The following is a 26,042-nucleotide window of genomic DNA, read 5'->3' as shown; positions in this document are numbered from 1 at the left end:
AATCAGTGAGTGCCACCTTTTCTGAAATAACTAGAATGTTCTTTGTTGTTGTATTACCCTAGGAGAAATCTCATACACATATCAGCTTTGAGGAACAATCACTGTGTTAGTATGCTGTTTGTGTCACTTCTTAGAAAAGCTGGAGGGCACCTGGGTGGCTCAGAGGGTTAAACCTCTGCCTTCAGCTCAGGTCATGATCTCAGGGTCCTGGGATCCAGCCCCGCATCAGGCTTTCTGGTCAGCGGGGAGCCTGCTTCCCTCCCCTCTCTCTGCCTGCTTCTCTGCATACTTGTGATCTCTCTCTGTCAAATAAATAAATAAAATCTTTAAAAAAAAAAAAAAAAAAGCTGGAACCAGTAGAAGGAAGTGGGTTGTTGCTATTTTTAACAAATCTGCGTTGAAGATGGAAGCTCCTAGGCCAGGAGGTGGTGGAGGGGAAGAGGACACAGACCTGAGCTGTACTGTCTTACACCTCTGGATTGAGCGTAGTCCCAGGAGAGGCCTCTGAGTGGCACCAAGGTGCTCGCCTCCGAAGACAGTCCTGTGTTCAACTGTATTGGCATCTTGACCAACTTGGAAGCTGTTCTCATTCCCTCCTTGCCCTTCCATGTGGGTTTGCTGCCTCCTTGTGTTCCTATCAGAATAAAAATAACAAAAAGCAGGAAACCAAGAAAGACAGATTACTCTTCTCAGACTCCTTTACTGCTTCTTCCTGTTCTCCCCAACTCCTCCTGGGTGAGGCGTGCCCCCCAGAACATCCTTCTGTATTTGTATTCACTCCGAGGGTGACCGCATCCAGATTTATTACTTCAGATACACCACTGCCCCTCGAACATCACAGGTTCTGCAGGTCCACTTATACGTGGATTTTCTTCAATAAATACAGTACAGTAAATGTAATTTCTTCTCCTTATGATTTCCCCTTCTCTTAAGATTTATTTATTTATTTGCGTCAGAGCACAAGCAGGAGGGGCAGAGAGAGAGAGAGAATTGCAAGCAGACTCGACGCTGAGATGGTGACCAGAGCTGAAGCCAGGAGTCAGATGCTTAACCGAGTGTGCCACCCACACACTGCTTTATGATTTTCTTACTATTCTTACTGATATTTGCTTTTCTCTACCTTTGCTTTATTGTAAGAATATAACCTATAATACATATAACATATAAAATATGAGTTAATCAGCTGTTTATATTGTCAGTAAGGCTTCCTGTCAACAGTAGACTATATTACGTTTTGGGGGAGTCAGAAGTTATACATGATTTCTACTGTGTGGAGGGTCAGCACCCCTAACCCTCCCATTGTTCAAGGGTTAACTGTGTATGCTTATGACTCCCAAATGCCACCTCCAAGCCCGACCTGGCACCCAGCCTCCAGGCTCATGTGTGTGTCCATGACCTCTCCCTTTGGCGCAGAATTCGGCGTGTCTCATACTGTCTCCTGTCTTGCACCCAGGCTCTACCCAGAGCCTTCCCTGTCTAGGTTGATGTCAAGTTCCTCAGGCCAGAACTTCTCTGTTCCCTCTCCTCCCTCCAGCACATCAGGAAATTCTGTGGTCTCAGCCTTCACATTATGTCTAGCCTTCACATTATGTCTAGATTCCACATCATCTCTCCTAGACTACTGGTCTCCCTGTTCCTGCCATTGCTACCCTAAAGGTCTCCTCAGCATCAGTTAAACTGTGTTACTTCTCTGCTTCAATACTAAGTTAGCTCCTCATCTCAGTCCGTAAAATCCAGGACCCTTATCGTGCCTGCAGGCCTCCCAAGGTTGCTGCTGCTTACCTCTCTGCCTTTCCCTGTGACCCATCTCCCCCCGCTCCAGCCATGCCAGCCTCCTGAGGTTCCTCCTTGCCTCTGGCTGTGCACAGCCACGCGCATTCCCCGGGTGTGTGTCTGTAGACCTCCCCGGAGCCTCCTCCCACACCCCCTCAAGTCTTGCGCAGATGTCACCTTCTCGAGAAGTAAGACTCACCCACTCTGACCGTTCTGCTTTAGAGTGATAGTGGCACTCCCGGACCCCCTTTTCCTTACCATCTTTTTACTTCTGTAGCATTTACTACCTTCAGACTTGCTCTATAAGTTGCTTATTTATGTTGTTTATTTTTTTATCTCCACCTGATGGAATGTCAAGTCCATGAAAATAGTGGTCTTTTGTCCAGTTCGTCAGTGTATTTTATGGGCCTAGAACCGGACCTGCCTCAATAAAGTATGATTAAAAGGAAAATAGAGACCATCAGGGAGGCAGAAGGACCAGGAGAGTCAGGACAGCCGAGAGGCCCAGTAAGGCAGGAACGGAAGGCTCTCCCCCGAGTGATGACCCTTGGCAAGCCCCTTCTCTTTCATGTCAGGGAATTCACTGGAGATATCTTTCCCTCGTTCATGTCAGGGCAGCGGGGGACTGTGGGATCCTTGAGAGGGTGGGAGTTCAGTCATCCTCACACATCAGCGCGCCCCCTGCAGCTGGCTTGAGGGCCTACCTCCAGTCAGCAGCTGGGTGCACTGGGGCTGCCGTTCTGGAAGCAGCCCCGTGCTGCAAATGCCTTGTGTCTGCGGGTAGCAGAGTCCGTCATTCTGTCTGCTGTCGAGGTTGCTTTTCAAGCCATCCACACCTGGTTTACAGATGAGAGAACGTTAAAGCATTTAAGTTATAAGACCAGTGGGAGTTATTCTTTGCTAATACTTTTAAGAAAGTTATTTGGCTTGAGGTTGATCATTTTATTTTATAAAAATTATATGAATTTCTTTTATAAAACTATGATTGAATATATATTATTATATATACATTTATTTCTTCTTATGTTTACCTCTTCTGTATGAAAAGCTGGTTGTTACATTAACAACTAGCTTTTCTCATTTTTTTAGAGTTTTATCAGTAAAGGTTTGCTAAGTCAATTAAATAGCATGCATGTCATTCATTATTATTATCCTAGGTTTTATTTTTCTTCTTTGGGATAAGCCTTGAGGGGCCATTCTCATAAAAGACCCAGTGGGCGAGGGCGGTTGGAGCTCTTCGCCAGTGCCTTTGGGGACAGTACATGTAGTCAGGAAGCTCAGCTCTCCACAGCCTTCTCCCACTTGCTTCCTGTGAGCTGGGACATGGTTGTGATGAGTTGTGAAAAAAGTGCTCGGAGTTGGGCTTTGGGGGGGACTCTCCCTGCCTGGCCTGAGGTGTGGGGTGGGTGATAGTGCTGATTCTGGGGGCTGGGATAATAACTCAGTACTTTCCTTTCTCACAGTTGTTTCCTCTCTTTGCTCCTGGTGGCTGCTGTGGTTTGGAAGATCAAACAAAGTTGCTGGGCCTCCAGGCGGAGAGAGGTAAGCCTCAGGGCATGAAGGTTCATGAATGTCTGTGAGCGCTTCTTCCTTTCTGTTTCTCTAAAGCAAGTCAGTTTTAGCGAGTTAGTGATAATTGATAAGACATATCACAGAGGGACTCGTGCTGCCCTGTCTGCAGAATGTGGTCTGTAGATTTTGATTAGTGTATATAAAGTAAAATTAGTTCTGCACCACATGCCTTTAACTTTCTAAAAGGAATCTTTAGTATTTTTAGTCTTTAGTATTGACTTAAAGCTGCTGATTCTACTCATCCTACCAGCACTCTGTCCTTAACTTAGGCTGGAGATCTGAGGGCTGAGTAGCAGGGCTTTTCATGAGAAGGAGGGTAAAATCAACCAGCTAAGCATCTCAGAAATGTCTCATCACTCAAAGATAAATCAGTGTCTAGTTAACTTTTTGCTTGAATTTCATTTTTTTAATGAGTCTTGATATATATCCAGAACTCTCTTCCAAAAGTAATATCGAAGTGCTGTAAGATGAAACCACAGAGGGACACAAACCATAAGAAACTCTTAATCTCAGGAAACAGACTGAGGGTTGCTGGAGGGGGTAGGGGTGGAAGGATGGGGTGACTGGATGATGGACATTGAGGACGGTATGTGTTGTGGTGAGTGCTGTGTGTTGTATAAGACTGATGAATCACAGACCTGTACCCCTGAAACTAATAATACATTATATGTTAATTAAAAAAAAGACTAAGTCTCACAAATATTTACAGTTGTGACCAGTCAAATGAATAAACTTGGTTAAAAGTGACAGCATAAACTCTTCATTTATCACACCTTTCACCGATGTTATTACTCTGCCTTCTAGCAGTCCTGTCTACTATTGCCTTGTTGATAATGGAAGGGCACTGAGGTCTAAGCGACCGCACTCCTCGGTCTTCTGTATCTATTCATGCCCTTCTGTATATAAAAATCGATCTACAGACAAGATTGAGAAGAGAACGGAAATATCCCAAATCAAAACTCAGAGGCCCGCAGCACTGTTACCAGAACATTAATGCCTGTAATGAGGGCCTCCTCCTGGGGGCCGTGACCCCTTTTCTGACCCACATAAAGGTGATGTTAGCATAGATGTAATGTTGCATCCTTTTTATTATCATTCTTAAAATTCAGTGGGTAACATATTCAGAGGAATATTTTTTTAATAGCCCCATTACTAAGACATTTTAAAACCCAACAAACTGTACCATTTTTTTAATTGTACAGTGTTCTAAAAAAAAACCAACCAAAAAAAATACATGTTATCCGAATAGAGTAAGAAAGAAGAGGGAATCCTCAATAAACCAGTAGCCAGAGAAGGAACTGAAAAGGTGTCAAAATACTACTCTCTCCATGAAGGGTATTACCCTAGGAGTTTCCATTTGAGATGAGCTTATGGAAATAATAATAATGGTCTATTTCTCCTTGAGTGTTTAGGAGAATTATTTCCAAAATGCCTAAACTGTTCCAGATAAAGGGAAAAGATGGAAATTTTAAAGAGTCCTCATTCATTGTATGCACAGAAACTTCGAAACCAAAACAAAGGCCAGTCACACAGTGACTGTATGTGATCATTTCCTACCAGAAACCCTGTAAGAATACCTTATATCAGTGGGTAAAAATAGAACCTAAATTTTTAGTAGTGGCCAAGTAATCACTTACTCATTTATTGAAATTCAACACTGGTTCCTGCTTTAAAAACTAAACTCTTAGTAAACTCAAAAATAATATCTCCTTTTAACACTATAAAGAATATCCAGATAACCAATATCACTCATGATATAAAAATACTAGAGGTTTTAGCAACAAAATCTAGACAAGTTTGTCATAAGAAGAGCTGGCATTTGAGCATTTCTAAATTCCAGGCACTGTTCTAAGAGGTTTTATATAGATTAACTGATTTACTCTTCATAACAAGCCTGTGAAATACTTACTGACCCTGTTTCACAGATGAGGAAACTGAGGCTCGGGGAGGCACAAAAATAAAGTACTCTGTGCCTCATTGCACAGTTACTATGAGACCAAACTGGGCTTTAAACTTGGGACTTCGGTCCTCACAGGCCACGTGCCTAGTCCTGTAGTCCCCATCATCACTTAATTCTGTTCCGGACATTCTAGGCTGTGCACTCTGAGAAAGAGAAATAAGTTTTATTACTATTGGAAAGATGGCAAAGTTACTATTTTCAGATGAGATGATAGACGCACAGTAGAGTAACGATTTGCCTGCATAAAAAGTAATGAAGTGTATCAAGAATAAATCAATGAAGACAAACAGCCCATTAGAAAATGTTTGCAACATACTTGAAAGAAAATATGGAGAGGATGAACACCTTGTAGTAACAGGTTTTTTAAAAGTATGCTTTTGACTCTAAATAAAATTTTTAAAAGATATTTCTTGGGGTGCCTGGGTGGCTCAGTCATTAAGCGTCTGCCTTCAGCTCAGGTCATGATCCCAGGGTCCTGGGATCGAGCACCACACTGGGCTCCCTGCTCAGCCGGAAGCCTGCTTCTCCCTCTCCCACTCCCCCTGCTTGTGTTCCCTCTCTCGCCGTGTCTCTCTCTGTCAAATAATAAATTTTAAAAATCTAAAAAAAAAAAAAAGATATTTCTTCATTCTGTAGGAATGGTGAATGTCTGGTGAAGGAGAGATTTTCTTTTTTTCAGCCACACCAGAGAGCATGCTTTATCAAGAAGGAGGAAAGAATTAGAAGATTCCTACCTTACAGGGTTAGGATAGGCTTTATTTAGTTTCCGTAAGAATAACAGTTTCTTCAGTATATTATTTTTTAAATCATTTAAATTTCTTTAAAAGTCCCAGATTAAACTTCTTTAAGAATTCCCCCACCCCTAAAAAAGTGTGCTTATGACACAGTGTTTATCAACAAATTAACTAAGCTTTTACCCTTGTCATTTAAAATTTCTCTGTAACTGTGAACCCAGCTGTTCAGAATATATTTGGCATTTCCACAGCTTCAGTCATGGCTTATCCCTCTCAGATTTGTAGAAGAAATGACTTACTTGGATTTATTACAGAAGTCATAGCAGTTGACACTCCTAAAGTGCTAGCTAGACGCCTACACACATTACCTCCTGCACTCTTCCCAGAGGAACTTCCAAACTGGAGGAGCGTGGGCGCTCTGTCCTGCTGTGACTCCAGCTCTGGGAATAGCACAGAACCCAAAGTAGGGCTGCCGCTTGTATTCGTTGAGTAAGTGGACCAACATCTTGATGAGATGTAGAATGTTAGTGTTTTAAGAAAATGTTTAAGATAAAAATATCCTTCTAAAACAGAGCCCTAAAAAAAAAATAATAAATAAAAATAAAACAGAGCCCTGATCTATCCAGACTAAGATTCTGGCTCCTCTCATAGTTCTAAGTGGGCGGTTTGAAGTCAGGCCTGGTTGTCTTCCATGGCATGACCGACCTCCAGGCTTCAGTGACGTGCCCAGATTGCTGATATCCTCAATGATACATGATTGATATATATTGATCCCGCATGTGCAAAGCGCTGAGCTGGGTTTTGGAGTGTTTCCTTTGAACCTGCTAACACTCTTAGGACATTAAAAACCCACTTCAGAGAAGAGGAAACTGAAGCCCAGAGACTTTAAACACCTTTTTTAAGGTGATGCAGCTGGAAAGCGTTGGATCAAAGATTCACCTCCAAGCCTCCCTAAATCCAGGGCCCCTGCTTGTGCCTCTAACTGTGCCAGACTTCACATGTTTTTGTTTTCAATTTATACCACCCCTGGCAACAGAGAGCTCTTTCCATTCCTATCTGCGGTCTCAGTACAAGTTTCAGTAGGAAGGAAGAAAGCCTGGCTTTAGTAATAAAAACACGAGGAGACAGGGCTACGTCATTTATTTCATGTACTTAACAAGCAGGCAGCACAGCACTCTGTCCATCAGTACTTATCCTGTATCTCTAACCAGTAAAGACTTTTTTTCTTTAATATACGACGATAGTGCTGTCATCACATCCAACAAAGTTTGTAAGTCCTGATGGTTCCTGGTCTGTGTCCAGTTTTCTCCAGCTGTCTCAAAAATATCATTTTGGACTTGATTTGTTTGAAGCGGGGAGGATGACGTACTTTTAGTATGTTGCATCTCTTGTTTAATTCCCCTCAGCACTCGGTCCACTAACACTTGCCCCAATATTACTCCGTAGCAACTTCTTCGAGAGATGCAGCAGATGGCCAGTCGCCCCTTTGCCTCCGTAAACGTTGCCTTGGAAACAGATGAAGAGCCTCCTGATCTTATTGGGGGGAGTATAAAGGTGAGACCATGATTCAGAGGCCCTGAAAAAGCTTTGCACAATGGCAGTATCGTAGCCAATGAGGTTTATCCGAGGCGCGATTATTGCTAATTGAAAAGTCCCGAAAACTTGCAGAGAACAAGAGCCTTATTCTATTGCCTCGTAGTTATGTGTTCCTCTCTCTCTCTCTCTTTAGCCATCAGACAGCACGCTGATGTTGTCAGATATTCTTTTGCTTTCATTTTTCAGTCTTTCATTCATGTTGTTAAGCATTCTTGTGGTCAAAGAATTTGAAAATATAAATGGTTTTTCTCAAATTCTTATTAAGTATCCTATGGCATAATACTTTAACATTTATATTGGAAAAGAGCTAAATTGCAACACTGCTTTTTATAAGAAGTTTAGGGAATTTTCTTAAAGGGGCAAAAATTATGAGTCACTATGCATTCCATGGAATATAAGTATTTCTGACTCCTCCAAAAGGAAATGAGGAAGAAAGTGAGAAAGTTTCTCTTTTGGCAAAATGATGAAATATTTCAGAGACTCTGGGGAAACAGCTATAGATCCTGAATTCTAAAATACTTATTAAAGCATTACTGAGCTCAGAGGAAGTAGGTGAAATTCCCAGGGAATACTCTCCTATCCCCCACCCCCAAAAAGAACAAATCGTGAAACCAAGCCAGAACCATGTGTGGTCTGAAGTGGTTCCAGCTTGGTAACACACCGTGACTCCCTGCTGACGTGGGTGCAGATCCTCTCTGTGGGAAAGCATCCCCAATCCAGCCATGTAGGATCCTCACAGATCAAGATCAAGCCATCAGAGCTCACCAAGGACAAGAGAGACAACCTACTGGAATAAGAGTTAGCAGACGCCATGGACAATAGTTTAGACAGAACTTCACCTGTCAGAGCGGCTTTTCAAGCACATAATATAGCTCTGTCTGAAATGTTGAAAGATGGGAAAGATGGAGTTGTAAAGATGACGAGACCGTAAATCAAAAAGGACGGGATCTAAAAAAGAACCAAATGGAACTATTAGAAATGGAACATAAGAAGACACCTGGCTGGCTCAGTTAGTAGAGCATGTGACTCTTGATCTCGGGGTTGTAAGTTCCAGCCCCCATGGGGTGTAAAGATCACTTAAATAAATAAATAAACTTTAAAAAAAAACATGGAATATATAGGGGTTGAGATTTTTTAAATAACTCAGTTTACACGTTAAACCGCATGTCAGACACAAGTGAAGACAGAATTTTTGAGCTGGAAGATGAATCTGAAGAAATTACACAGAATGCAGAACAGAGAGACAAGAAGAGGGGAACTGTGACAAATGATACGAATACGGAGGAGAAAAGGAGAAGACCTAACGTGGATTTTATACCTATACTGTGGGATTGCCACAGTGTGAAGAAATCGGAACCCTTGAGCACTGTTAGTGGGAATGTGAAATGATGTGGCTGCTGTGGAAAACCGTATTGGTCTCCCTTAAAAAAAAAAAAAAATAGAATTGCCATGTAATCTGGCAGTTCCTCTTCTGGATATATATACCTGCTGGAATGGAAAGCAAGGTCTCAAAGCTGCATTTGCACACCCATGTTCATAGCAGCATTATTCGCAATAGCTGAAAGATGGGAGCAACCCTAATGTCCATCAGTAGATGAATGGGTATGCAAAATATGGCCTATACACGCAAAGGAATATTAGTCTTAAAAAGGGAGGAAATTCTGACGTGTGCTACAACATGGATGAACCTTGAGGACATTATGCTAAGTGAAGTAAGCCAGTCACAAAAAAGCAAATACTGTATGATTCCACCTTTCTGAGTTCTCTAGAGTACTCAAATCCCTAGTGACAAAGTATAATGGTGGTTGTCAGGGGTTGGGAGAGAGGGCAATAGGGAGTCAGTATGGGTGGAGGGTTTCAGTTCTGCGAGAGGAGAAGAGTTCTGGAGATGGAGTGTGGTAATGGTTGCAGCATGGTACTTAATACCTCTGAAGTGTACACTTAAAAAGGGTTAGGATGGAAGGAAGGGGGGGTGCCTGCGTGGCTCAGTTGGTTAAGTGTTTGTCTTCATCTCAGGTCATAATCCCTGGGTCTTGGGGTCGAACCCCGTATCGGGCTCCCAGCTCAGCAAGGAGTCTGCTTCTCCCTCTCCCTGCCACTCCCCCTGCTTGTGCTCTCTCTCACCCTCTCTGCCCCCAACCCCCCCAAATAAATAAAATAAAAGGGTTAGGGTGGGGGGGGGGGTGCCTGGGTGGCTCAGTCGGTTAAGCGGCTGTCTTCAAGGATCCTGGGATTGAGCCCTGTGTTGGGGTCCCTGCTTAGCGGGGAGTCTGGTTCTCCCTCTCCCCACTTGTGTTGTCTTTGCTATCTCTGTCTCTCTCAAATAAAAGAATTCTTAAAAAATGGGTTAAGACGATATATGTTATTTATTACATTAAAAAAATAACTGGGGAGAAAAAAAGAAAAGATCACCAAAAGGAAATGACAGAGCAAAGCTGACTTCTCATTAGTAACACCAGAAGCCAAACGAGTGTGGAAGAATGTCTCCAAATGACATCAGGAGGAGAGCTGCCAATCTAGGATAGAGTGCCCCTGAAACTGCCTTCCAAGAACGAGGACAGAAGGAAGATTTCTTCTGATGAGAAGGAAAGCAGAGTTGACCACCACAGACCTGTGCAAAAGAAATGTCTGCAGGATGTGCTGGGAGAAAGGAAAACTACCCAGAAGGAGGGACTGAGGAATAAGAAGGAAGAGGGAGAAAATGAAATGGTAAGCATATACATATCTAAGCAAACATGATAAAATAACAGTTTGTGGGATTAAAAAAAATAGACAGATTGAAAGTACTGAGAGGCACCATACATCATATGTCAGACGCCTATGACCCAGTTGGTTACTCCATCAAATGCTTTACTGACTCTCTTTCCAGGACACACACACTCTCACCTTCTGGCTGCTCTGGCTCAGTGTTCTCAATTCAACGCTCTCCAACTCCCCACACCTCTAAGAGCGGCGCAGGCCCACCTCGGTCTTTGGGCCTCCTCTCACGCCTTCTATGCTCACTCCTTTGATGTCCGTCTTAGTCCCTCTGAGCTGCATACAAAGCAGCAGAGACTGGGTGTCCTAGAAACGACAGAAATTTCTCAGAATCTTCGACGCTAGGAAGTCCAAGATCAAGGTGCTGGAAGATTCAGTGGTGAGAGCCCCCTTCCTGGTTCGTAGATGGTGCCTTCTCACTCTGATTTTACGTGGTGGGAGGGGCTAGGGAGCTCTCTGGGGTCCCTCTAATGAGGGCACCAATCACCTCTCAGAGGCCCTACCTCCAAATATCGTATTAGGCATTAAGATTTAACATACGGATTTTGGAAGGACACATTCAGACCACAGCAGTGATCTTTTCCATCGTGGGTTCACCTTAACACCATGATCTCAGCTCTCCTGGGAGCCGCCAACTCCTGGATCCAGTTGGTTGCTTACTCGGCGTCCCCACTTGTCTTAGCAGCAATCTCAGAGTTGACCTATCCAAAGCTGAGCTCTGGATATTATCCCCCCAGCACCTCTCCTTGGCATATCGCCCCCCAACTCCGTACATCATCCGAGCCGCTCCAGGCCAAAGTCCTGGAGTTGTGCTTGGTCCGTGCTTGCTCTCATTCTCATCGGACAGTCAGTCCATGAGCACACGTCTTTGGTTCTGTCTTCCACCCCCGCGCACACCTGCACCGCTGTCACCGCACTGATGTAAACCACTGTCCTCTCACCTACCCGTCCTTCCCTGTGCTGCAGCCACAGCGGTTCCAGAAGTCATTTTCTTCAACCAAATTGAAAGAAATGAATGACATATTTGGGGGTATGGAGGCAGAATTCTAAAGATGGCCACCACGATTCCCCGCTCATGGTTTTTCAGTCCATCACTATTCTAAGTGCTGCTCTGAAGGGATTGGGCAGAAGTCCTACAAATCCCAACATAGCCGAGACCTTAAGACACTGAGCGACTTTTCTCTGTGTGGTGGCAGAAGAGGAAACATGCAAAGGACTTGGCACACCAGCACTGATTTGAAGCTGGAGGGGCGGTAGGAGGAAGCCTCTGGAAGAGAGCAGCCCCTTGCAGCAAGGAAATGGGGACCTCAGACCTACAGCTTCGAGGAATTGGATTCTGCCGGCCACCTGAGGGCACCTGAGTGAGCTTTGAACAGATCCTTCCCTACAGCCTGTAGAAAAGAGCCAGCCCAGATGCTAACTTGACTTCTACCTGTGAAGAGAAGAGCTGAGATCCTGGAGACCTTTGAGAGATAAGAGCTGGGAATGTTCCAGAACTGATGGAAGGGATGAACAGACCTATATCTGTAAGCAGGAACCCTACGGAGCTTTCCTGGACTTCTGACCTGCCCAACCAAGCTAGATAATAAATAAGTGCTGCTGCAATGTCCACAACAGCCAAACGATGGAAAGAACCCGGATGTCCATCACCAGATGAATGGATAAAGAAGATGTGGTACATATACACAATGGAATACGATGCAGCCATCAAAAGAAACGAAATCTTGCCATTTGTGATGACGTGGATGGAACTAGAGGGTATTATGCTTAGCGAGATAAGTCAATCGGAGAAAGACAACTATCATATGATCTCCCTGATATGAGGAAGTGGAGATGCAATGTGGGGGGCTTGGGGGGTAGGAAAAGAATAAATGAAACAAGATGGGATCGGGACGGATACAAACCATAAGAGACAATCTCACAAAACAAACTGAGGGTCGCAGGGGGCGGGGGGGTGGTTATGGACATTGGGGAGGGTGTGTGCCATGGTGAGTGCTGTGAAGAGTGTAAAGCTGGCGATTCACAAACTTGTACCCCTGGGGCTAATAATACATTATATGTTTATTTAAAAATTATAAAAAGAAATAAGTGCTGCTGTCAGCAACCAAGATTACACAGCAATAGAAACTAATGGAGGGCATCTTTAAAAGTCATGAAGGTGATGGGGTAGCTGGGTGGTGGACATGTAATGAGCACTGGGTGTCATATAAGAATGATAAAAGATGGATGAATTACTGACCTCTACCTCAGAAGCCAATAATACATTATGTGTTAATTAATTGAATTTAAATTTTTTTGAAAAACGAAAAAAAATTCAGAAATGAAGGCTGCATCATTAACACCTGAGAAACACCGGTTTAGGTAATTCTTTGTTATTTCCCACCAGACTGTTCCCAAACCCATTGCCCTGGAGCCGTGTTTTGGCAACAGAGCTGCGGTCCTCTCTGTGTTTGTGAGGCTCCCTCGAGGCCTCGGTGGAATCCCTCCTCCTGGACAGTCAGGTGAGTAGATGAGGGCCGGTGACAGACAGGGCGTGAACGTGGGTATAGAAGCGATAGTGAACAGGAGGCCTGTGCCTACCTCCTGTCATTGTGAGGATTGGGGGAGATGATCCCATTGTCTCTGGTGTTCCCTACACTGTCTGTCCTGAGGTCATGGTTCCTTCCCAGGGATGAGCCGGGAGCACCCCGCTCCCTCAGTCTCCCGGCCACACCTTCCCTTGCTGTGCTTTCGCCGGGCTCTGGCTTTCCTCCCTTGCTCAGCCCTGACTGTAGGCCTTCTGCCCTCAGCCATATGCTCATCCACGATCGTGTACCTACTCTAGTGGCCCCAGCTAGCTCCTCAAGCTGGCCACCCTCCACTTGGTATTTCTAGCACTGCTGCATTTCTTTCGCCTTTCACTCTGTTTGAGACAGAAGGCACAAACAGCAGTTATAACAACTTATAGGAAGTCTTGGAAATGCACTCACAATCCACCAGTGTTCATTGTTCTCTTTCCTTTCCAGCCCTGGCCAGCTTTGTTGAAATAATTGTATAGATCTCATTTTTATTCTTCTTTTTTCATGTAACTGTCATAAACATTTTAATACTTTACTGCCCCCACATTTTTGCCAGTTTCTTTTATGCAGTTCCATCAAGTACACAGATCATAATTTCGATAGACATCCTCTTATCAAAGGCTCAGGGGATATGGAATACAGTTCTGGAAATACCCTGATTAGTTGAGTAGTACTCTGAGAGATGCCTCGGACAAGATGCGCCATACGTTTTAGACAGCTTTCAGTTGAAATGATTTTGGGGGTCAGGGGGGTCAGGGTTGCCTTAGCCAGCCAGAGAAAGCCTCGTGTCTGTGATAAAGCATGTCCTAGAATCCTTGCCCAGCCCGGAGCTCCACAGCAAGTGCAGCCCGTAGATCCAAAGCCACCTCCGGCTGAGCTCTTGAAATGGTTTCTGGGTCCTCACGAGCGAGGCCTTTAGGCTCAGCCAGGCCAGGCTTTATTGTCTTCATTTCATAGGGTAACTGCTTGATTTGCTCTCACCTGGGAATATGAATTCAGCTCCTAAATCAACCTTACCATGTCAAGGTCAGAATGACCCATTGACCTGAACTCCGGAGCATTGTCTCCTGTCACTTCCCAGCTCAGCAAACTTGGCCCGTGCTCCCTGAGAGAGCAAGGCCCTGGCTAGAGTAGGGAAGTGACAGGCTTGCCATACTCTGCCCTTTCCTGCCCACCCCATCTCCCCCAATTCCTGATGAAGGCCTACTCATTGCTTGAGATCCTCCCCAATTAAGACCATCCCCCCCATTTTAGATTGTCTCTTCTGTACCCCCTATTTTAGATGGTCCTTCCTCTGGACTTCAGAGCACGTGGCTCTGCCTTTGCTCAAAACAGTGTCTCCAAACAGTGGATTCCCCACTGCCCCCAATTCCTCCATTTTATAGGTGAGGTAACAGGCAGCCCTAACATGGCCTCTGAGAACCTCAGCAGGGCTCTGAACCTCCACTGGCTTGTTCCCATGCGTTGCGAATCCAGCTCTCCACACCCGTGCCTTCCCCGCCGAACATAGGTGAATCGGTTCCTAGTACAAAACGGAGAACGGAACCACTAGTCCCTAAAGCAAAGGTGGTGGAGGTGGTGAGGTGGCGAGCCACGTACCGTTCTCGGATGTTCTCGTGGGCTCACTCCGTGACTCCTCACACGTACCCTGTACGTTATTGTCCCCGTTTTACAAATGGAGGAACTAAGGCATGGGGTGGTTAAAGATCCTTAGGCATTCCAAAGTCTGGCCCCAGAGTCTGTCCTAACCTGTGCCATAGGATAGATAACGAAAATAACTCGTGCTGGCTGAGTGACGTGGGATGAATCCGAATTTACTGATAGCGTGCTGCTTTCTCTTGGCACCCTTCCGGAGGCCTGCAGGAAAAATGTAGCACTTAGAGCGTGACGGTAATCTTGTCTCAGTGCTCCAACTGCCCGGCGGAGCTCTTTGCTTCGTCGATCTGCTGAACAGCAAGCTACATCTGTTGTGTAAAAAGTGGGGAGGGGAGAAGGATATGCATTTGTGTTTGCATCAGTAAACCCTGAAAGAATATATAAAAACTATGGGAAGCAGTGCCGGGGTAGAGGGAAGCACAGTGTGGAACGAAGGAAGGTTTTTCCCCTCTGTACTTATTTATTTGCTCATTGCACCCTGGGAATGTAAAGAAACAAAAAACAAAAAACTGTCTTCGGAAATTATGTTTAAAAACAAAGCAAGCTGCTCCTCACCATGTGTTCCCCATGGCTCTCCCCAGGTCTCGCGGTGGCCAGCGCCCTGGTGGACATTTCTCAGCAGATGCCAATAGTGTACAAAGAGAAGTCGGGAGCCGTGAGAAACCGGAAGCAGCAGCCCCCCGCGCAGCCCGGGACCTGCATCTGAGGCTGGGCTGGGGACTCTCCGTGAGCGAGCCGGGCGGGGGGGGGGGGGGCGGGGGGGGGCGGCGTGCCGACGCCGCCTGCAGGGAGGGGGCAGGCGGGGAGACGCTGCGTGGAGCGGGCCGAAGACTGGAAACCCTCGACACATCCGACTCCTCTGCATGTTCACAAGCTTTCTTTGCCGGTTTCTCCCATCTGTGCTCCAGCATCTAACCTTTTACTTTTGCATAGGAAATAATGGATTGAATAGCGGGTCCAGGGGGGATCCGGTTGTTGCTGGAGGAGGCCCCGGGGCAGAGCCAGTGAGAGAGCTGGGAGCGACACTCAGGTTCACTTGCGGAAAACTGTTCTTGGGACCGTCTCAACTTGCAAAAAAACACAAAAGATGTAGTGTTTACAAGTAGACATTCACCACCAGTCGTTCTTGAACATGGTCTTTTAAAAACTAGTCAGATGAATGAATTTGTTCTCATCTGAAGCCTGCTGTCTTTTTTAAAAGATGTGCTACTTATTCTCGCACGACGTAGGCAAATCTCTCTCTTGCAGGGAGTAGCTTTTTTCTAGTTGAGAATTCACAATGGTCCATCTCTTTTGAATCATATCAAACTAAGGTAGAAGGGGGCTATTTTAAATGTCAAGGTCAGCAGTGTTACCTAGGATGTAAACTGATGTAATAGGTAGTTTTCTATAGCAACTTGATTAATTTAGTCTTAATCCATTTGAAATCCTCTCCCTCTGTCTCTCTCTCCCTCTCTTGTCTCTCTCTCTCTTTCTCACTCACACACACACTCTTACACACACACTAAGTGCCTAGACTTGAAATAGATCTAGCAGTTGGAGAGTTAGTAAGCCTAAGTTTTTCCATAATTGCATTCCTGCATTCTTACAAAATTTAAATAGCTACCATTGGCAATCTGCTCTTTTTCTAAAATCTGATTTGCAGCCAGGAAAGAATTTTCTCACCCCAGGGAACGTTTAACCTAGCAGCAGGGACTGAGAGGAAAGCAGAAATGACCAAACTGTGAAAGCTCCTGTTGATGTTGCTGTCAGAAGATGAGAGCACTAAATAAGGTGTGGTCCTCTTCTGCCCCCCGCCCCCCGACCCCCACTCTAGGCCTGACATTGGCTCCAGCCCTTCTGGCCGCTCCTGCCAGGACACCACTGAGGAAGGGACTCGTCCATGTCATGTGTCTCCCTTGGGGAGAAAAGAACATGCCAGCGCTTGGGATCCCTGCGTCAGAGCAGCAGTGTGCCCTGTAGCCTGCCCTGAGTTGCTGGGTCATCCTCAGGCTGCGGGTGGAACTGCATGCCCAGAGCCTGGAGAAGGACCTGGAACGGTTTGGTTTGCCCACTCTCCTCCAGGAGAGGCTTGGCTCGGCACCCGCATCCACCTTCCCAGCCCCGGGTGCTGGCTGTGGGCAGGGCAGTGACCACCGAGAAGGATGAAAAGCACATGGAGAAAATGGAGGAGGAGGAATAACCATGCCATGTGGAAAGTGACCACACTGAAGTGGGGCGGGGCAGTCCTGCTCTTCTCCGCAGGCTGCTGCCTGTGGGTTGTGGGGTTCCTGTGTATGGTGCTCTGGATTCTGGCATTATGCGGCAGCCTCCCCAGGTCTCCCTTCCGCTTCAAAACTTGGGTTCTCTGGCATTATCCCGTAGGGATGGAACTCCAGATGACCGCGCTCGTTTGTGAGCTTGGAGAAATTAATACTCGAAAGAGCAAAGACTGCAGCATTTCACCTTTAAATGCAGTGCCTAGAGTAGGAGTGCTGTCTCTTTCCCAGCACCAAGCCCTCACCCATGAAGAGTTTCCTGGAAAGATGTTTCCATGGAAGTTGAACCCTAAAACACTATCTGATGCACAAAACACCTCTACTTGGAGACTCTCCTCTCAAAAAGCTCACATCATTGGCAAAGAGCAGACAATTCTAGATAAGACCCCTTCTCTTCCAAGCTTCCCACACCCCTGCTCCACATCACAGCACCCACAGAGAGCCTGTCGCGGACTGGCGCCTCCCCCCTGTAATTGCCATGAGGCCTCTTGGCAGAGAGAGGGAGGCCGCTGGAGAAGGAATTCCCATAAGGAAAAATCCTTGTTTGTTCAAAGGACCAGTATTTCTTTGGCCAAAGAAGTCTCTTCCCCATGGGTTCCCAGGCCTTGAAATAACATGCACCGTGTCCCATAGCCACCTGGTTTGTTGTTGTTGTTGTTTTCCTAAAAGATAGTTTATTTTTAAAAAGGAAGGAAAAAGGAGCAAGTGATGTTTACTTATGCTCCAACAGTGGAGGAACAGCTGAATCCACCTGCTTATCCTCTGCAGCCAATGGCAAACAGCTTCCTCGGGGCTCAGGCCCCGAGAGGAAGGGAGCGGCAGGAGAAAGAGGCACTCGCCTTAGGAGCCAGTTACCCAGAGGGAATCATCTGGAACTTCAGAGAAATGGCTGCGTGTCCCAGGAGAGCCTGTATATAAGTTAAAATAGTCATGAAAACATTGATGTTGCACTTGTACATAATTATACAGTAGTGTCCAGAATGTTCAGACTTTCAGAGTGTACATAAAACAGAAAACTATGTTAATGTTATTTTTATTAAATGTAACGGTGTCTGAGTTTTACCTGATATGTTTTTGTGCCACATACCGGATATCCAGGTCTGAAGAAGTCCTCTCATTGGGCCCTGATACATTGATAACAAAACCGGGGTTGGGGGGGGAAGGCATCCCCATTGTGCCAGTGTGTATGAATCGGTTGATTCTAAACCAGAAATCATCTGTCAGTACACAGGAGAAATCAGGCCCGGAGCGCATTTAAACAGCGTTATGTGAGGAGCGTCAAAGGCGGCGGGCCTGTTACTGTCACCGCTGCTGGCTCTGCAAGGGAGTCATGAATCTGTTAGCCTCTTGGTGCTGTGTCTGGCCAGGGATGACCAGTCTTGTCCTGAGAAGCATTTCTCTTAGTCTCTCAGTTCAAAGACCCTATCAGATTTTCTAGACAGGGATTTTCCAGGCTGCGTTGTGTTCCGTTTGGTCCACAATTTTAACGACCATTTCCTAGGAGGATGGTTCCCTGTACTGAAAACCGGGGGTGGGAGGAGGGTGGCTCGTTCGCTGATGGATAGCTCCCATTTCCTCCTGGAGAAGTGCGCCCAGACTGGCCGCCTGGCCATCTCCCACTCGTCCTCTTACAGTTTGCGGAGAAGTCTGGGCTCCCTGTGAAATCCCCTCTAAGAGATGGGAGGAGATGTGGAGAGAAGGCAACCCATACGTACTCCCCTGAGCCAACCTGGCCTGGGCAGGAAAACAGCAGAACATTGGGCCTGAAGCTCCTGATGGGAGACTCACTGGGAGGTCTGGGGCGAACTTACGAGAAGAAAAAAGACAGGGGACCTTTTCAGTGCACCTCGCTCCTTCGGTTCAACGGAGTGTATCTGGGGAGGGGGTGGGGGTTCACTTCCTTGGGTGCTGGTGTCATTTTTGAGAACACCCTGGATCCTTCAGTTTTTTTCAACCATCCACACCCTCAATGAATACTCGCTAAGCACTTACTAACAACCTAAGCTAACGTGAAGGGCAGTGACCAAGATGGGAAGCAGCTCTTTGGAATGACAGCAAAACCCAACTCGCGCCTCTCATCCCAGGAGAACTTTTCTCATGGTGGTTTCTGTGAGAATTGGCCGTCCTGAGGACAGACCCAGGAAGGCAGAAGTTCTGTCCTCGGGCCGAGCGCCGGTTCTCAGTCTGAAATGTGTGCCCAATTTACCAAACTTGGCTCTAATCATAAAAATCACCATGACGGCAGGCCTGCCAAGAGACATTTCCCCGGAATCATCCAAACTCCTAAACAACCTTACCTGCAGGGAGATGGTCTGGAGTGGAGGGGAGAACTGGCGCCTTCTCTTTCAAAGGCAATAATGGAATTGACTTTCAGTAACTTAAATTTGTGCACAAAACATTCTGAACACTAGTGAAGCCTGTTTCGTTGAATTAATTCTGGCTCTGGAAGTGTTTTTGTTTTATTGGTATTTACGGTTTTTGTTTTTATTTTTGGTTTGGATTCGAGCTTAGTTTGTTAATATGTATAATTTAGCATCTCTTGCACTCATGTAAATATGGAGTAAGTATTGTAAACTATTTCATTGCTGGGGACTGTGGGTGTTATACATACATTTAGGACTGCAATTTTTTGGTATTTTTTGTATTGTAAAATAACAGCTAATTTAAGCAGGAACAAGAAAATTAAGGGAGGTCTGTGCATTTTAAACACAAATGTGAAGAACTTGTATATAAACAAAAGTAAATACTATAATACAAACTTCCTTCTGAAATAAAAGTAGATCTGGTAAAAATGTGGTTTTTGCTCTGAGCGTTGAATTTTGATTTTTTTGTTTTGCTTTGTTTTCCTTTATTTTTACAGTTTGATCATTAGAACCTTACAAAAAGGGGGGAAATACTTAAAATGGTCATCAGTTTTCAGACTGTCTAAGAGGAAACCCTTGGCATTCAGTGACGGTCAAGGTATAAAACCAGCAGGGTGGGCCCCTTGGCTACCTTTTGGGATGAGGGGTACAGAGAGCCCTGCGCAGCCTGTGAGCAGACTCCCAGTGTTCCCACTGTTGCCGGCGTTGCCCTTGAAATGACTGTGCTGGGGAGAGAGAGTGGTGTAAGAGCAGCTCTGCCCTGGTGTGGGGAGGGTCCCCGGAGTTGGGGCCGGCAGGGGTGGGGAACAGTCCAGGCCAAGGCCCAAGCCACCACAGCTGCCCTCGGTCTTTGACCTTCTCGTTCTCTCACGGGTTCCTGAATGTTTAGGTTTTCCAGACTGCTCAATCTCAGGTGTGCTGACAGATTGAGTACTCCACGGCCATGGCGTGTCCTGGGTTCAGAGTTTCCGATGTTCTTCCCACCCAGAGAGCTGTGTCTGGAGGTGCAGCTCCTGTGCGTGGAACAGGGTCAGAACAGTGCACTTGGGCGCCCTGGTGTGGAGGGCAGGAGTCCTAGAAGGAAGATCAACTTAAGGGGAGTTGAGACCTGAAGAGGAAGCAAAAGGAAATGTTGTGGTCCCTATAGGGGAGGGAGATTGAGGCATTAAGTCCCCCTGGCCCACCAGCACTTGGGACTAGGCTGGGGAGATAAATGGTTGGACTGGTGGCCACTGCCAGGGTGGAGAAGACCATGAAGCTGTTCAGGGGGGAGGGCTGTGAGAGCCACCAATTGCTTAGGACAGGATGAAGACCTGTGGGTGCGTGGTTTGTAGCAGAGACAATGCCCTGTGTTCACCAAACCTGTTAGAATTTGCCACTGGGAATATTTATAGCAGTAATGTCCACGATAGCCAAACTATGGAAAGAACCCAGATGTCCATCAACAGATGAATGGATAAAGAAGATGTCGTATATATACACAATGGAATACGATGCAGCCATCAAAAGAAATGAAATCTTGCCATTTGCGACGATGTGGATGGAACTAGAGGGCATTATGCTGAGCAAAATAAGTCAATCAGAGAAAGACAATTATCATATGATCTCTCTAATATGAGGAATTTGAGAGGCAGGGCGGACAGTTGTGGGGGTTAGGGAAGGAAAAAATGAAACAAGATGGGATCAGGAGGGAGACAAACCATAAGAGACTCTTAATCTCACAAAACAAACTCAGGGATAGGGTGGCTGGATCCCTATCCCCAGGGATAGGTGGGTATAGGGTGGTTGGGTTAGGGACACTGGGGAGGGTATGTGCTATGGTGAGTGCTGTGAAGTGTGTAAGCCTGGTGATTCACAGACCTGTACCCCTGGGGCAAATAATATATGTTAATAAATATTAAAAAAAAGAAAAGAATTTGCCGTTGGACCCACAGGTTAGGTGGGGGGCCATAAAGTGGGCTGTGGCTGAAGAAATGTGGAAGAAGTGATGGACACCAGTTCCAAACTTGGCCCATGTAGTGGTAATGCTCCCACATGGGACTCCCTAGAGGTCAGGTGCCAAAGAGGCTGGAAAGTGTGTGGGTCCCTGAGTCACCAATTAGAGGCAAGTCGCCTGCTCAGCAAGAGCTGTATGCCTGTCTTTGCAGCATTGAAAGGAAACTTCTACTCTAACCAACCCACTGAGATTTGGGGCTTTGTTATAAGTGGCTTTTCTTACTCCCGCTACACAGATTGGTGCCCTGAAGCTCAGCGCAACCATCACCGAAACCTAAAACGCTGGGCTTTGCCTTCGGTTGTGGCCAGGTGGCAGGCAGGGATCAAACAGATGGCAGCAGCAGAGCAGCTGGGTTCCCTGACAGGCAGGGGCAAAACATCTGGTAGGCTGTTCCGCTCGACAACTTGGAAAGCAACCTATGTGTCTGCTGAATTTTTAGCTCAGAGGGAAGAAGGTCAAAAAAGAAAAAAAGAAAAGGAAAAAAGGAAAAGAAAAGAAACAACCCCAGAATGTGGCATGCGTTGATTATTATCGGCTGCCCTCAGCAAGGCACCACAAGGAGGAGTTGACTTCCAGAAGGAATTAGCCACTTCACAAGCTGAAGGGAAAGGGGATAGAGGATCCTGAAATCCAGGGTCCCGCAGGGCTGGAAAAAGCCAACTCCTCTTGCTTCTGGTCTCCAAACACTAAGAGGCACTCACGATCCACCGAGACCCAGTAAGCCTTGGCCTCCCAGGGTGAGAAGAAGGTGAAGGGTGTGGTCTTCCCGCCTGGGACTCAGAACTTCAAAGCCACCATCTTGACGGAGAGGCCAGAAGGAAGCAAAGCTATAAAGCCAACTTGAGAACGGCGTCTGGGAAAGAATCAGGAATGTCATCACTGACCCTAGACCTGCCTGGGAAATAAATAAAAAGGGGGGGGGGGGTTGAATGGCTCAGTCGTTAAGCATCTGCCTTCCGCTCAGGTCATGATCCCAGGGCCCTGGGATGGGGCCTTGCATTGGGCTCCCCACTCAGCAGGAAGCCTGCTTCTCCCTCTCCCACTCCTCCTGCTTGTGTTCCCCCTCTTGCTGTCTCTGTCAAATAAATAAAATCTCTTTTTTTTCCTAAAGATTTCATTCATTTGACAGAGATCACAAGTAGGCAGAGAAGCAGGCAGAGAGAAAGGAAGGGAAGCAGGCTCCACGCCGAGCAGAGAGCCTGATGTGGGGCTTGATCCCAGAACCCTGAGACCATGACCTGAACCGAAGGCAGAGGCCTCACCCCACTGAGCCACCCAGGCGCCCCAATAAAATTTTTTTTTTAAAAGTGTAGGTTTGGGGGACTCCTGGGTGGCTCAGTCAGTTAAGTATCTGACTCTTTGATTTCAGCTCAGCTTATGATCTCAGGATGGTGAGATCGAGGCCCGAGTCAGGCTCTGTGCTCAGCCAGGAGTCTGTTTCTCTCTCTCTTTCTCCTCTCTGCTCCTCCCCCTGCTTGCTTTCTCTAAAATAAATCTTAAAAAAAAAAAAAAAAAAAAAAAAAAAGGTGTAGGTTTTGGAGGGAATGACGTTGCCAAAGAAACCATTAGTCTAGACAAACCATAAATGACTCTTAATCTCACAAAACAAACTGGGGGTTGCTGGAGGGAGGTGGGATTGGGAGAGGGGGAGTGGGCTATGGACATTGGGGAGGGGAGGCGAACCATAAGAGACTATGGACTCTGAAAAACAACCTGAGGGTTTTGAAGGGTCAGGGGTGGGAGGTTGGGGGAACAGGTGGTGGGTAATGGGGAGGGCACGTTTTGCATGGAGCACTGGGTGTTGTGCAAAAAGAATGAATACTGTTACACTGAAACCATTAGTCTGACCTTTAAAAATGTAACCAACAAACGCTGTGCCTGTTGAGGAATCCTCCATTAGAACCACGTGCAGGCTAGAGATGGTTGTGCAGGCTGTGTCTAAGGGCACACGCCGCAGGGTCCCAAAGGACTTCAGAATCGCTGCACGTCTGCCGTCCTCCTCCTTCCTGCATGAGGGTGTCCTTCAGGACCAGGGAATTCAGTGAACGAAACAGACAAAAATCCCTGTCCTCGTGGAGTATGCATGGCAGCTAGGGAGATAGGTATTGGGTACAACGTCAGATGGTAAGTTCTGTGAAAGTACAGATGCAGTAGGGGGCAGAAAACATGGGGTGTGGGAGGGGTGGCTCCTTTACTTAGTGGGGCAGGGGAGGGCCATCCTGACAGGTGACAGCTGAGCAGAGAGCTGACTAGAGGTGGGAGCCAGCACATGGATGTTCGGAACAAGGACAATCAGAAATGGAGGGGCAGCAGTTGCAAAGGCCTAGAGGTAGGGCATGCCTGCTGGTCTGAGCTGGTCCAAAGCGGCCAGAGTGGCTAAAACAAAGTGGGTTACCCTACAGTGTTGGGAGTTGGGCCCGGCCCAGGCCTGCAGGACATAGTTCTTGAGTGCCCCATCTTGGGACATCTGGGGAACAGGAAGGGGCCATTTGGTTATTGCATTGCATGGGGAGGAGCTGCTGTGATTTAGTGGGTGAGCCTGAAGATAGTCATCCTGTGACACACACGACTGTCCCACCCAACCAAGAACTGACCCACCTCCCACTCGATTTTAAAGATTTTTATTTTTTATTTATTTGACAGAGAGAGATCACAAGTAGATAGGCAGTCAGAGAGAGAGAGAGAGGGAAGCAGGCTCCCTGCTGAGCAGAGAGCCCGATGTGGGACTCGATCCCAGGACCCCGAGATCATGACCTGAGCCGAAGGCAGCGGCTTAACCCACTGAGCCACCCAGGCGCCCCTCCCACTCGATTTTAAAACGTCTTACTGGTTATTTGTATTAGATGAGAACATCGGTTCCTAATTATTTAAGTGTGGAATCCAACCCCATTACAAACAAGGATTTGAGAGCTTGTTCGAGAGCCAGTTTTCCAGAGAGGCAGCTATGGTGTAAATCAGAGGAAGGCCAAATTTTTTCTTCAGAACTTCACCCAGAGCTGGTCATCATTTTGGAAAATGCTGTCATCAATGGCACTGATTCCCCAGCACCCCCCCCCCCCACACACACACGGGTGGGTTGGATATGAGCAGACACACCCGGCTGCCCCATGTTAGTGACGGGAATTCTCTCCCATCCTATGTCACCAACACAAGAAAGGGACCAGACCGGAAGACCTGCTGACCATATGCAACATCCTGACATCCCACGCAGGGAGCTGGGGACAGCCTGGCTTGGGGTTCATTTGCACACCCAGTAGGCTCTTCCTCCTTTGCTTAATCCTGACCCCTTGTGGGCTCAGCTTCTGAGGTTGTGTATTTTCTCTGGTGTATACTCATCTTAATTGTTTTCTCTGGATCTTCTGCCTCGGACTGGAGGCTCCTTTGAGGGTGGGGTGACATGTTCTTGGCAGAACAGCTTCCCGAGACATTCTTCCTCTCGGGCCTTCCAGGGCCTGCGGGCCAGCAAGACGGCCTCTGCTCTGTCTCCTGTCACACACAGGCCAGGCTCGTTGGCAAGTTGCTGTGCAGCGGGGGGATGTCTCCTGAAACCCCGCATGGCCCCCGTCCTCCTGCTACTCTGGAAATCTAAGCTAACAATGTCCGCACGTCTTCTAAAAGTGAGCTGCTGCTGGGAGTTTGGCCCTGCCTGACAGCCAGGGGGCCGAGAGGGCAGGACAGGGACAATAAACAGATTCCCTATCATCCCTGCACTTAGAAAACAGGCCCCAAGCCAGAGTGGACACTCATGAGCCGTGAAGTTTCCACCAATAAATCCATGAATGCTTCCAGCACCTGCCCTTCTGGCTGACCCCCTCCCCCACCCCCAGTCACCTGCCAGCTAGAGGCTCAGTGTTGACAGCAGCTAGCAGAGGCCCAGTCACGGGGATGACGCCAGGGCTACAGTCTCCCTGAGGGCACGTGAGAGAGTGCCAGCCAGTGAGCTATCTGGAAGGACACGGAGGCCAACGCTCAGATGTGGATGAACAGAGCAGGACCCATTCCTGGTCATGGGGGCCATGGTGGGACTCAGCCTTGAGGTGTCTGGCCATATTGAACACTGTGTATGAGGCAGACCTCTTCAGGTAGAAGTGATGGAAACTGAACTCCGATGACTCTTGGTGTCCTGGGGCTGCTGTAACAAATTTCCCAACCTTGGGGGAACCTTGGGGCACCATCACTTGAATCCTGGACACAACTGTGCCGGAAGCCTGGGCTGCGCAGGGGCATACCCCAACAGGTCGGATTGGTGCTGGGTTCCAAGGAGATTCTGGCTGCAGCTGCAAGGCTGGTGCCTTGCCGCCGCACGTGGTGTCTGTGTGTTTGTTCTGAGCGCTACATACAGAGTCTCAGAGCCAGTGGCTCTTGTTCTGGTCAGGACAGCCCCAGGCCTGGGCATGGGTGTGATCTGCACCGAAGCCTTGTGTCTAAGGTCAGGTTCTCCAGAAACTGAGCCTAAGACAGAAATTCACAGGCCATGGTTTAGGAGAGGGAGTGCCCTCAGGGGAACCTCTGAGGGAGGCAGGAGCAGGGAGGGGAAGGTATGCTAGGTGAGGCTGTGGTCTCAGCTGGGATCTAGCTTCAGCCCGATCCCACAAGGAGCTTGGGAGCACGAATGGTGCAGAGGAGTGTCTCTCTGCCCCATGGCTGCAGTCTACCTCAGGAGCAGAGAACTTTACAGGCATTTCTTCGGGGGGGGGGGCAGCTCTGAGCTGTGTCAGCACCCGGCCTCCCCAGCACCCAACCTGGTGTGGTGGGCACCCGGCCTGCCCAGATTGGTCTCTGAGCAAGGCGCCAACAACATGGCCCACATGGGTTTCAC

General features: G+C 47.2%; 1 protein-coding gene and 1 pseudogene across 2 annotated transcripts in view; both read left to right on the top strand.

Annotated features, from left to right (window-relative positions):
- Positions 1 to 19,097, top strand: part of ATRN (attractin) — a 150,209-nt gene extending 131,112 nt beyond the window's left edge. The window contains exons 26-29 of one of the 2 annotated variants that reach the window (XM_045980339.1): positions 3,237 to 3,315; positions 7,486 to 7,593; positions 12,779 to 12,893; positions 15,188 to 19,097. In XM_045980339.1, coding sequence (XP_045836295.1) covers positions 3,237 to 3,315; positions 7,486 to 7,593; positions 12,779 to 12,893; positions 15,188 to 15,312 — 427 coding nt within the window. In that variant the 3' untranslated portion in view covers positions 15,313 to 19,097. Of the gene's footprint in view, positions 1 to 3,236; positions 3,316 to 7,485; positions 7,594 to 12,778; positions 12,898 to 15,187 lie in introns of both variants that reach the window. The other variant, XM_045980341.1, reaches the window with a different exon arrangement.
- LOC123927388 lies at positions 7,623 to 7,745 on the top strand (annotated as a pseudogene).
- Positions 19,098 to 26,042: the final 6,945 nt, after the last annotated feature.

The sequence above is a fragment of the Meles meles genome, chromosome 16 (genome assembly GCF_922984935.1).
Source record: "Meles meles chromosome 16, mMelMel3.1 paternal haplotype, whole genome shotgun sequence".
NCBI classification, from domain to species: Eukaryota; Metazoa; Chordata; class Mammalia; order Carnivora; family Mustelidae; genus Meles; species Meles meles.
Note: the sequence above shows the minus strand (reverse complement) of the source record. Positions and strands in the feature narration are given on the sequence as shown.